This window comes from Acinonyx jubatus, chromosome A1, assembly GCF_027475565.1.
Source record: "Acinonyx jubatus isolate Ajub_Pintada_27869175 chromosome A1, VMU_Ajub_asm_v1.0, whole genome shotgun sequence".
NCBI classification, from domain to species: Eukaryota; Metazoa; Chordata; class Mammalia; order Carnivora; family Felidae; genus Acinonyx; species Acinonyx jubatus.
The window spans coordinates 142438687-142452002 of NC_069380.1; the positions used below are offsets into that span (position 1 = coordinate 142438687).

Sequence of the window (13316 nt, forward strand, 5' to 3'; positions counted from 1 at the left end):
GAGTAAATTTAGAAAGTCTCAGGATACAAAGTCAAAACAAAATAAATTTTAGTTCTATGTAATAACTAAAAATTTAGAAAAATCTTTAAAATTTTCAATTCATAACAGTCTATGTGGAAATCTTTTACTAGAAATAATCTAATTAAATATGGATACTTTACTTTTAAGTGTGTTTTAAAAATGCTGATGGAAAGTCATTTCCAATTGCTGGCAGTCTGATGTTGACCTGGGAAGTTTTCATAGGCTACTTAGTGTTCAGATAATGTCCTTTTTACATTCGGTTTGGTAAAACCAGAGAGCTAAGTTTTATAGTTTGGGAATGCTCTTCACAAATGCCTTTTTTAAGCCATGGCTAGTTTAGTAAATTCTTGTTAGTCCAAAGGAGAGGAGACAGACAGCCTCCTGCAGACATGCATGCTGTATTTAACTGGTTTTCTCATTTCTTCCAGAATATTTAAATGTAGTATAACTATTATTAATAGAGCTGTTTAAGTTTGATTAACCTGTAAAACTGGGTTTTTAACAATATGACTTAAAAAAAACAAAGTACAGGAGGAGAAATGTAAAAGTACCACCTGGTATTACACTGTCAAAACATCCAGATCACAGACTAATGATCACAGACTAATGTTGTAACATTTCAGCATGTAGATTTTAAACACATTCATTTTAAAAGATATGTTGGAAAAAAAATGGAAAACATTTAAGTCTTTTTGAGAAAAAAAATGTGTTTTTTTTAAGCCTTGAAAAAAGCCTTTGTAACACCTTTAGGAAAAGTTTGACTATAATAAATATCTGTAGTTTCTAATTTGAGGAATGAGAAGATAAAAATATTATTTTTATTCTCAGAAACGTCAACAAACACTTATTAATCCTTGTTTTGTATGCTCATTTTGCTATGTCCTGGGAAGAAATTAAATACTGTAACAACAGTGTAAGAGCTCTATGACATAGGGAAAGGCATATAATTCTTCACCACCTGTTTGCTCATCTGTGAAATAAACATGTAAAGGCCTAGCACTTAGTATCTGGCACTTAGTAGTTACCCAGTAAATGTTAGTTTTTATTCTCCTCAACAGGCTCCTGAACATGACATCTTCTGCAGTCCTTATTTTATCAGCATTAACTTAAGTTCTTTTATTTGGACAGGTCCTGCTCACATGATAGAGGCTGATGTCCTTCTTCCAAGTGATGGATCAGAATATAGCCAACCAATCATGGCCCATCCTCCTGAAACAAATAGTGATAATACTTTACAGGAATGGCTGACTGAAGTTATAAAAAGCAATAAAGGCATCAAACTGGATTTTAAGAGGTATTTGTATAAACATTTTCAGTTTTTTAGTTGTTATAAAATAACAATGGAAAAAAAGGATTAATAGCATCACATATCTGTGCTTGACTAACTAACTTTAAATTGAAAATAGAATTGTAAACTAATATGTTTCAAGAATGGACCTAAGACCCATTGAGTTGTTTGCTAAGATTGTTTCTTGGGAACTCTTTGAAGATAAAATTAATTTTTACAAAGGAATTTATCATAAATTACCATTGTGATAATAGAATGGTAAATTTAAAATGCTACTTTCATTAAAAAGTGGTCTGAGACAGAGTTGGCAGTAGTTTGAGTAGTTAGTGCATATCCTACTTGATTTATATTATATTTGTATATGGGGAATTATCTAGAAGTCTTCAATAACCCAAGAGTTCTTTAAAAATAATATTTGGAAGTATTGATAATGAAGGGCAAGATTAAGTGTCATTTCCTTTCCTGTGGCTATCATGGGAAATTTTACTTTTGTGTCATTTTGGCTATATAAAAATTATAAGTAAAGCCAGGAATATATTGTGATACCACAAAAGCTCACCATAACCCCCATGAAGGTGACTGCTAATGAAAATCTAGGGTTTGTGATAAATATGCCTTATCTCTGAACAATATTTTTAAATGGAATTTTCTTAGGAAATTAATGATTTGGAAATCTTACTAATAGAATTATCAATATGACTCTAATCATTTGTTGTAGGGCTAAATGTACCAGTAAACTTCATTATACTGTTGGTGAATGAAAGAGCTATGTTAAGATCTTAAAGTTTTTAGAGTGGTGAATGGCCCAAACTCTATTTTATTGACAAAGAAACTTAGTCCCAGAGAAGTTAAATGATTGACCCAGGGACAATAGCTAAACTTGACAGCTGAGCTAGGATGAGATCCAAGGTATAGTGTTCTCTGTACCATGAAATAAAGCATTTGATCTTTAATGTTTGGTTATTCAGAGTTTTAGCACTCTTTGCCATTTCATGTGTATGTTTACTATTGCCCACTGAATTGTTCTCTCTAATATATTCCTTGGTTCTTCACCAGTCAGATCAACCGATTCATTCCTAGCAGCTATCCAAAAGGGCTGAGGCACTAAAAAAAAGATTTTTCAAATTTTTTGGTCATAACATATTTGAAGGGGAATGAATTTATGTACATTTATAGTGTGTCAGACGTTGTTCTAAGAGCATTAAATGTGTTCATTTATTTAGTCCTTATAACAATCCTAGGAGGTAGCTTATTGCTATCATCCTCATTTTCTTGATGAGGGAACAAAGGCAGAGAAGAGTAAGTAGCCTGCTTGTTGTCACATAGTAGGAAAGCTACCAGCCTGGCTGAAGAGTTCACACTGTGAACCGAAACTCTGTACTACCTCTGTAAAAGTAGCTGAATAACCTATTAGTTAAATTTTACTAGTTCTTATTATATGCTTTTAAGTTATTCTGTTTGGTATACAAATAATAATTAAATATTAAAATTTTATGTGTAAGTTTCCTATAGAATGTAATTTTAAATGGTTTATTGTGATTTTTGTGATTGATGATTTTTATTTTCTCATCCCCAATTTCTAAACAAAGTTAATAGGTAAATAGGTATGATACTCAGAAGTTTGACCTACAAATAACTTTTTAGGAAAAAAACCTATCCTGTAAAAACAAAGTTCATATTCTTCCCAGGAATTTAAATAAGTACCACCAAAGGGAAATTTTAGGTGGTATACTGATCAGAACTTCCCTCTTCAAGTGATCATCTTGGCCAGCCTTTGTCAGGTTTTGTTTTTTAAATATATGAAATTTATTGTCAAATTGGTTTCCATACAACACCCAGTGCTCATCCCAAAAGATGCCCTCTTCAATACCCATCACCCACCCTCCCCTCCCTCCCACCCCCCATCAGCCCTCATTTTGTTCTCAAGTAGCCTCTGTCAGTTTTTTATGAGACACTTAATACATGTTAGAATTGAGAATGTTAGCCACTGTTATTTCTAATTAGAATTACATGGTATTGCCAGCGTTACCTTGATTTCAAAAGCAAAGACCCCACTAAAAAGGAGAACTAAAGACCAATTTCCCTGATGAACATGGATGCAAAAATTCTCAACAGGATACTAGAAAACAGAATCCAACAATACATTGAAAGAATTATTCACCATGATCAAGTGGGATTTATTCCTGGGCTGCAGGGCTGGTTCAATATCTGCAAATCTATCAATGTGATACATCAAATTAATAAAAGAAAAGATAAGAACCAGATGATCCTCTTAATAGATGCAGCAAAAGCATTTGACAAAATACAGCATTTCTTGATAACCCTCAAAAAAGTAGGGATGAAGGAGCGTACCTCAAGATCATAAAGTCTCTATATGAAAGACCCATAGCTAATATCATCTTCAATGGGGAAAAACTGAGAACTTTTCCCCTAACAGGAACACGACACTACTGTTATTCAACATAGTGTTGGAAGTCCTAGCCTCAGCAATCAGACAACAAAAAGAAATAAAAGGCATCTAAATTGGCAAGGAAGAAGTCAAACTTCCACTCTTTGCAGATGACAGGATACTCTTACATGATACTCTACTCTACTTTTGGGAAAACCCAAAAGACTCTACCAAAAAAACTTCTGGAACTGATACATGAATTCAGAAAAGTCACAGGATATAAAATCAGCATTCAGAAATCAGATGCATTTCTATACACCAATAATAAAGCAGCAGAAAGAGAAATCAAGGAATCTATCTTATTTACAATTGCATTGAAAACCATAAAATACCTAGGAATAAACTTAAACAAAGAGGTAAAAGATCTGTATGTTGAAAACTATAGGCAGCTTATGAAAGAAATTGAAGAAGACACAAAAAAAATGGAAAAATATTCCATGCTCATGGATTGGAAGAACAAATACTGTTAAAATGTCGATATTACCCAAAGCAATCTACGTATTTAATGCAATCCCTATCAAAATAACACCAGCATTCTTCACAGAGCTAGAACAAACAATTTTAAAATTTGTCTGGAAACATAAAAGACCCCAAATAGGCAAAGTAATGTTGAAATAAAAAACCAGGGGCTCCTGGGTGGCTCGGTTCATTACTCGTCCAACTTCAGCTCAGGTCATGATCTTGTGGTTCATGGGTTCAAGCCCCGCATCGGGCTCTGTGCTGACAGCTCAGAACCTGGAACCTGCTTCAGATTCTGTGTCTCCCTCTTTTTTTGCCCCTCCCTGCTTGTACTCTGTCTCTGTCTCTCAAAAATAAATAAATGTTTAAAAAAAAGAAAAAAAGAAAACCAACCTAGAGGCATCACAATTTCAGACTTCAAGCCATATTACAAAGCTGTAATTATAAAGACAGTATGGTAGTGGCACAAAAACAGACACATAGATCAATGGAACAGAATAGAGAACCCAGGAATGGACCCACAAATGTATGGCCAGCTCATCTTTGACAAAGCAGGAAAGAATATCCAATGGAAAAAAGAGAGTCTTTTCAGCAAATGGTGTTGGGAAAACTGGACAGTGACATGCAGAAGAATGAACCTGGGCCACTTTCTTACACCATACACAAAAATAAACTCAAAATGGATGAAAGACTTAAATGTAAAGACAGTAAACTATCAAAATCTTAGAGGAGAAAACAGTCAACACCTCTTTGACCTCAGCCACGGCAATTTCTTACTACACACGTCCCCTGAGGCAAAGGAAACAAAAGCTAAAATGAAGTATTGAGACCTCATCAAGATAAAAAGCTTCTGCACAGTGAAGCAAACAATCAAGAAAACAGTCATTGCAAATGACATACCAGATAAAGGGTTAGTATCTAAAACCTATAAAGAACTTACCAAATTCAACATCCAAAAAACAAAGAATTTGGTGAAGAAATAGGCAAAAGACATAAATAGACTATTTTCCAAAGAAGACATCTAGATGGCTAACAGACACATGAAAAGATGCTCAACATCATTCATCATCAGGGAAATACAAATCAAAACTACAATGAGATACCACCTCATACCTGTTAGAATGGCTAAAATTAACAACTCAGGAAGCAACAGATATTGCAAGAATGCAGAGAAAGGGGAACACTTTTGCACTGCTGGTGCAAATGCAAACTAGTGCAGCCATTCTGGAAAACAGTATGGAGTTTCCTCAAAAAATTGAAAACAGAGCTACCCTATCACCCAGCTGTTGCACTAGTAGGTATTCATCCAAAGGATACAAAACTGCTCATTCAAAGGGGCACATGCATCCCAATGTTTATAGCAGCACTATCAACAATAGCCAAAGTATGGAAAGAGCCCAAATGTGCATCAACTGATGAATGGATAAAGAAGATGTGGTACATATATACAATGGAATATTACTCGGCAGTGAAAAAGAATGAAATCTTGCCATGTGCAATAACATGGATGGAGCTGGAGTGTTTCATGCTAAATTAAGTCAGTAGTAAGTCTGTCAGAGAAAGGCAAATATCATATGATTTCACTCATCTGTGGAATTTAAGAAACAAAACAGATGAACATAGAGGAAGGGAAGGAAAAATAAGATAAAAACAGAGAAGGAGGTAAATCATAAGAGATTCTTAAATACAGAGAACAAACTGAGGGTTGCTGGAGGGGTGTTGGGTGGGGGTGGGCTAAATGGGTGACGGGCATTAAGGAGGGCACTTGTTGGAATGAGCACTAGATATTATATGTAAGTGATGAATCACTAAATTCTAGTCCTAAAACCCTTATTACACTGTATGTTAACTAACTTCAAAAACATACAAAAACAAATTTACTATATGGATGTACTTTAGAGATACCACCTAGAATTAGAATCATTAAAGACTGAATTTGAATATACTAAAATAAATTATTACATGGTATTAGTAGATTAATTGGGAGAGATGTATAATTTTGTAATATTTACAAATTTGTTACATGTTCCAGGCTAGGAACATGGTATGTTATTCTTTCAGGTATACATTATATATTGCTGTTGGACCAAGTTCATCCTCAGTCTTTTTTTTCTTTTTTTTTCCAAAAATGTTATGACTTTTCCTTGATATTTACTCTTCCAGAAGAATCTTATATTTATTTTATTCTATTTTAGAGAGAGAGAGAGATTGTGGGTGGGGGAGAGGGGCAGAGGGAGAGAGAGAGAATCTCAAGCAGGCTCCGTGTGGTGCTTGCTACGGGGTTCTATCCCCCAACCCTGGCATAGCTACTGGAGCCGAAACAAAGAGTTAGATGCTCTACTGACTGAGCCACCCAGGCGACCCCAGAAGAATTTGATAATTGTTTCATCAAATTCCAGAAAATAAAAAACTACAACAGCAAAAACTTTTATTTTCCTTAGTAAGATTTTATGTTTTTTTTAATATAGGTTTTGTTTTTCTTATTTAAATTTCTGATAAGGGAAAGTGGCATTACAATAATCTATATTAGCAATAATTAAAATATTTACATATAAAAAAAGAATACATGTATTAAATTCTTGTTTCATTATGTTCTGTGTCATAGCTCCTTATGGTTAACTGCACAGTGCTTTTGCACATAGTAGACACTTAATATATGTTGGTGGATTCAATCTTGGGGAGAATATGCTGAGATTGGATATTATCTGCTGGGAAACCTTTATTCAACAGCCCTATATTATTTTAATAAATTGAGAAAGTCTAAGACTCTCCCTTCTGAATATAAACTAGAAATTAGTGTTTAACCCAACCTCCACAGACACCAGATTTCTTAAGAAACCAGAATTCTTTCTGGAAAAAGAGATGTTGCCAGAGGTACATAGATTAGTTTAGATTTTCCTCCAGATCCACCCATGAAGAGCAGAACCCCACAGTAACTTGGCTTCTCCTGTAGGTCTTGAAAAACAAGCTTTGGAGGCGCAGCTGCAAGTTGCTTGCTACCAAAGATAGGGGTGCCAGATCTCAGAATTGTGGTTTTAACATGGCCCTGATACTGTTTAAGGCAGAAAGCATTTAGGACAGAGAAATGACAGTCTCTAAATTAAAGTCTGCTAGGTCCAGCATTAGAGTTTTTTAATCCACTAAAATCTAGGGCCTCCATTCCAGGGCAAGAAGAATAAGCAAAAAGAAGCTCACAACATGGGGGCAGAGTAAAGAAAGACTGGGGGCTGGTTTTCTCTGGTTTTAATGAACACTATCCTTGCTCACTAATTAATTGGACCTAATAAATAATGAGGTTATCACTTTCTCCCGTTACAGTAAGAGGCCTGAAAGGAGTGAGGTGAAGAATGGTAGAAGTATAGGCAGGAGGAGTCCAGTCCATTAAGAAAGTTGTAATGTGAGGAGAGGGTACTGAATGTTCTTCCCTCCGACAGGCATTTCCCAGAATCTTAGCCTCCCATTGTAGTATTCACTAAAAGCTAATTTTCTTTTTAAATTTTTATTTAAATTCTAGTTAGTTAACATACCTTGCAAAAATGGTTTCGGGAGTAGAATTCAGTGATTCATCAGTTACATGCAACACTCAGTGCTCATCATAACAAGTGCCTTCCTTAATGCCCATCACCCATCTATCCCATCCTTCATTCACCTCCTTCCATCAACCCTCAATTTGTTCCATCATTAAGAGTCTCTTGTGGTTTGTTTTCCTCTCTTCTCTTTTTCCCCCCTCCCCTATGTTCATCTGTTTTATTTAAATTGCACAGGTGAGCGAAATCATATGGTATTTGTCTTTCTCTGTTTGACTCTTTCATTTAGCATAATATACTCTAGCTCCATCCACGTTGTTGCAAATGAGAAGTTTTCATTCTTTTGGATAGCTGAGTAATATTCCATGGTATGTATACCACATCTGTCAATGGACTTTTGGGCTCTCTCCATAGTTTGACTGTTGTTGATAATGCTGCTGTAAACATTGGGGTGCATGTACGTCTTCGAACCTGTATTTTTGTATCCTTTGGTAAATACTGAGTAGTGCAATTGCTGGATCATAGGGTAGTTCTATTTTTAACGTTTTGGGGAACCTCCATACTGTTCTCCAGAGTGGCTGCACCAGTTTGCATTCCCCCAAACAGTGCATAAGGGTAAAACTAATTTTCTTCGAAGCAAACTTAAAGGTTCAGAAGAGATTCAGAAGTATAAGTAGTGTTGTAGTTCAGTAAAGTTATATATATATATATATTCTTAAAAAGTAAAATTTATGTAGGCTGATTGAAACCCTACTGTTTTAAAACCTATAGATGTCAGAATGGATGTAGAGAAGAAAAGAGTGAAGCTGCTTTTTTATTTAAAAGTAAACTATAGTTGTCTCTAGTTTTAAGAAAAGATGTTTGTTTTTTATTTATTTTTAAATGTTTATTTATTTATTTTGAAAGAGAGATGGGGAGAGGGCAGAGAGAGAGAGGGAGAGAATCCCAAGCAGGCTCTATGTTGTCAGCACAGAGCACGATGTGGGGCTTGATCTTACGAACCATGAGATCATGACCTGAGCTGAAATCAAGTCACATGGTTAACAGACTGAGCCACCCAGGCACCCCCAAAAAAGATGTTTATGAAATGAAAATGAAATCTGTAAAAGTTTTAAGAAAATATTATAATTTATACTTTGCAATCAGTTTTAGAAACATGTTTATGCATCCAAATTTACAAGAATACGTGAAGGAAAAGAGGTTCTTTTCTCTGAGGTCATGAGCCAGTATTAAAGACACAGTGCTTGGGTACACATTAGGTATTTTAATAAATGTGAATTTTCAGATTATAAATGTATCTAATTTTAAATCTTATTTATACATTCTCTTATGAGTGAGTATTTGTGTATTTTCTGAAATTATTTTATACTGAGTGATCCTAATACAGAGATTTGAAACCTCAGTCTGTCTACAAATAGTGACATTATTCGTACATTTATAGTACCTTTCAGGTACCTTCATGAATAGTAAGTATAAATCAACATTTTGAGATGTGGAATATGTTAACTTTCCCCTCTGGTTCTATGTGATCTTTGAATTTATTCAATTTAGGCATTATTGTATTATACTTTTATTAGGAAGTTGAGAACATTGAAAATAGTAGTCTCAAAGAACTTCTTTTTATTTTTACTTTAGGAATGTATCTTATTGACAGCAAACTATATTTTTAGTCTAGCAGCTGTGGAACCATCCATGATGCTCCTGGAAAATGTGAAGAGGCATCTGCAGCGTCCTGTGTGGATTAATGCTGATATTCTTCCTGGTCCAAATGGAAATAGCAGAGTAGTGGATGCAAAACCTTTTATAGACACAGTGACATCCTTCTTTCCAGATGTGACGTTTTCCCTGGGTTGGACAACAGGATGGCATCCTGAGAAAGTCAATGAAGGTAATAATTTTTAAAATGTATTTCTTTTTGATCAAATTAAAATCTACTTGAAATATAAAAATAACACTTCTCAGTATAAAACCAAAAACTTATTCCACAATCTAAGAGCCTAATGGAGAGAAAGGTCTGGTCCTAAAGGCATCTGTATGACTCTTCTTTCTTTTATTTCATATAGACACTGCATTCATTGGTGATATTCTGTTACCAAACTTCAGTGGGAAATATTTATTTACAAGGTCTAGATTAACAAAAGCTGCCTCTTTATAAATTTTAAACACATCCTCAGTTGTCTATTTGAACTTGGAAAACATAATATACTCTTTTTACCTTGGAGCAAACTTCCTATGTCAGATGAAAGATAAAGAAGTAGTAACAAAAACTTAGCCAGTGATGTGAGGCCAGAAGTAAGGGGAGTGTGGTTGAAGAGCACAAGTTCTGTTCTGTAGACAGTGGGAGGCCCTTAAAAGTAGTTTGCTAGAACTTTGGCACCCTCATGTTCTCTTTGGTTAGACAGGGGAGTGAGAGGCCATGAGACTCTCCTCTAGTCCAATCCCTTCTTTCCTTTCACCTTTTCCCTTCAGGATGGACCTGACATTCAGATTATTTTCCCTGGTTGAAACTGACTATGCTATTTGGGTTTATCTTTCTATTTCTTCATACATACCTAGGTAGTGATTTCCAGATAAACAGTTCTCAAGAACCCGGAGATCAGGACCTGACGGGAGATCAAGAGTCAGATGCTCAAGCAACCGAACCACCCAGGCGCCCAGAGATATTAGTCTTTATCCTGTGTTCAGGGCATTCATTTTTTTACTTATTTGCATTTATTGTTTTCAGATGTTAACTTTTTAGCCCAACTTAAGATTAGAGTAACTGCTATCAAGTGAGTAGTGACATTTAGGTTTAACCCCCTGGTCCAACAGTTAATAAGACTGAGAGAAAAAGCAATATGCTTTAACTTAATTCTAATTCTTTAATTCATTTTAATTTTATTAATTTCATTAAAGAATATTGCTTATAATGCAAAGTGTTTAAATAAGGTAAACTATAAACAGTTTAGTAACTTCCTTACTGATTCCAATTCCTTTTATCACTGTTTAGTATAATTCTGGCTTAACCTGATCCTTGAACTGAATAATACCATATCTGGGTTTGAAGTCATTGTGGTGTTGAATGTCTCCAGGCTACTTTTCTTTAACTGTCCTCTTGTCATTACCAACATGCACTTTATGCTCCCTTACTTGTTATTTCACAGATTTAGAAAAGAGAGTTAAAAGTTTATAGTCATGTAAATACAGCTTTTGTTAGCAGTCCCTTTTTCTAATTAAAAAGATATAGGGGCACCTGGGTGGTGCAGTTGGTTAAGAGTCTAACTGTTGATCTCAGCTCAGGTCATGATCTCACAGTTTGTGAATTCGAGCCCCACATCGGCCTCTATGCTGATGGTCCATAGCCTGCTTCAGATTCTGTTTCTCTTTCTCTCTGCCCCTTCCCCACTTGTGCTCTTTATCTGTCTCTGAAAATACATAAATAAATAAAAAAAATTTTTAAAATGATAGTTTTTCATATTTTTCAGGAAAGCAGAACTTTCCCCTTTTTTCATAAGGAGTTTAGCTGCTAAACTAACATATTTACTTAGGCTTTCTGTAAAATGTTCCTATACTGACCAATACTTTTTACAGCCTGCTTTTGATAGAGTTTAGTGTTATTTAAAAAATAGAAACATTTTTTCTGAAGCTTTTATAAATAGGCAAGTGTGTTTTCCACAATGTCTTAATAAGATTTAAAATGAATGTATAAAAGTCATTTTTACCACTATTTCTACTTTAGGTAAAATGTATAAATAATTTGGACTAGCCAAAAAACAACCATGAAGATAATTATTACTTAAAATTTTTAAAATGTTATTTATTTACTTAGAGAGAGAGAGCACACACAAGTGGGGAAGGGGCAGAGAGAGAGGGAGGAAGAGACAATCCCAATCAGGCTCCACACCACCAGTGCAGAACCCAGTGTGGGGCTTGAACCCATGAACTGTGAGATCATGACCTGAGGTGAAGTCAGACTCTTAGTCAACTGAGCCACCCAGGTGCCCCAATAATTATTAATTAAACATCTAGTACCTAGCAGCCATCTTTCTCTTGGAAAAGAATACTTAATTACACAATGGAAAATATAAGTTTATAGAGACTATTAATGATGCAGAGATACCTACGGGAAGAGCTTTCGAATCTTTAAGGTATAGTGTCAAAATTTGCTTTTTTTGTGCTTGAGAGATTAGTAAAACCTTTTTTTTTTAATGTTTATTTATTTATTTTTTTAGAGAGAGACAGAGTATGAGCAGGGGAGGGGCAGAGAGAGAAGGAGACAGAATCTGAAGCAGGCTCCAGGCTCTGAGCTGTCAGCACAGAGCCTGATGTGGGGCTTGAACTCATGAATCGTGAGATCATGACCTGAGCCGAAGCTGGACGCTTAACTGACAGAGCCACCCAGGTGCCCCATAAAACCTTTTTAATATTTTAATGTTTTGTTAAATTTTCTCTTGGTCACTTGTGGCATGATTTTAGAATTAATCTTTTGTCTACATTTTCCACTGAAAATTTTTTCATGTATTAAGTGGTTTCTTAAGTCACTCTGTATCCAAACGGAAATTTTTATAAATTATCTGAATTTACCTATTTATAAGTAATTTAACTTAGTTTCTTATTTTTTTAATAAGTTTTATGTATTTATGTATTTTGAGAGAGAGACAGAGTGAGTGGGGGAGGGGCAGAGAGAGAGGGAGACAGAGAATCCCAATCAAGCTCCTCACTGTCAGCAGGGAGCCGGATGCAGGGGTCAAACTCACAAAACCTGGAGATCATGACTTGAGCTGAAACCAAGACCCATAACCAACTGAGCCACCCAGGCTCCCCTAGTTTCTTATTTAATGACTTTCAGTATTCCAGTTAGAAGAATGGAATTTCTTTCTTTAATTTCAGGTTACAGTTGGACAATGGTGAAAGAAATGGAATATATATGTAAGGACCTAAATCTGCCTGTAACATTTCCTGTCAGAGCAGCATTAGTTAGACAGTCTTGTTCTCAGTTACTCTGGCTGTTAAAGAAATCAAACAGGTAGGTATAAGTGTAACAATGTAGGATGTGCATGTGATGAGTGCATGTGTAAGAGAGACAGAAAGAGGATGAAAACTGATTATGTAGACAGTGTGTATGAGAAAAAGATTGAGAGAGAGAATGAGCCCCGATTGTGAAGCAAGCAGATTCCCTCACTAGAATGAAACTCTCAGTTAACCTTAACTTATATAACATCATGTCTTTCACCTCTGTTCCTTACCAAAGTTTTTGAACACAGTAGGTGCCCAGTAAATGTCCTTTTTTAATGATGTTATACATTCTCAAAAAGTTGTAAGAGGATAAAATATTTTCTCTTTGAATTCCATCCTAATTTCACAAGTTTTTTCTGTATCAAAATTTTGTCTTTTTAATATGTAATAAAAATTAGTTGGACCACTATTAAATATTAAAGTATACTATAAAGATACAAATATTGAAACAACTTTGATACTATCTTTTTAATATACTTGTCAGTAGAACAGCAGGGAAAACCCAGAAATAAACCCAAATCTATCATGGAACTTAGTTTAGGAGAAGCTGGCATTTCAAATCATTGGAGTAAAAGTA

General features: G+C 35.0%; 1 protein-coding gene across 3 annotated transcripts in view; it reads left to right on the top strand.

Moving 5' to 3' along the window:
- The window catches only part of FAM151B (family with sequence similarity 151 member B), a 36577-nt gene that overhangs the window by 7356 nt on the left and 15905 nt on the right, over nt 1–13316 (top strand). For all 3 annotated transcript variants that reach the window (XR_008299381.1, XM_027039187.2, XM_015069083.3), the window contains exons 3-5: nt 1150–1315; nt 9415–9632; nt 12614–12749. Coding sequence is in view for 2 of the 3 variants with exons in the window: in XM_027039187.2 (XP_026894988.1) it covers nt 1150–1315; nt 9415–9632; nt 12614–12749 (520 nt within the window). In the remaining variant the exon portion in view is untranslated. The remainder of the gene's footprint in view (nt 1–1149; nt 1316–9414; nt 9633–12613; nt 12750–13316) is intronic.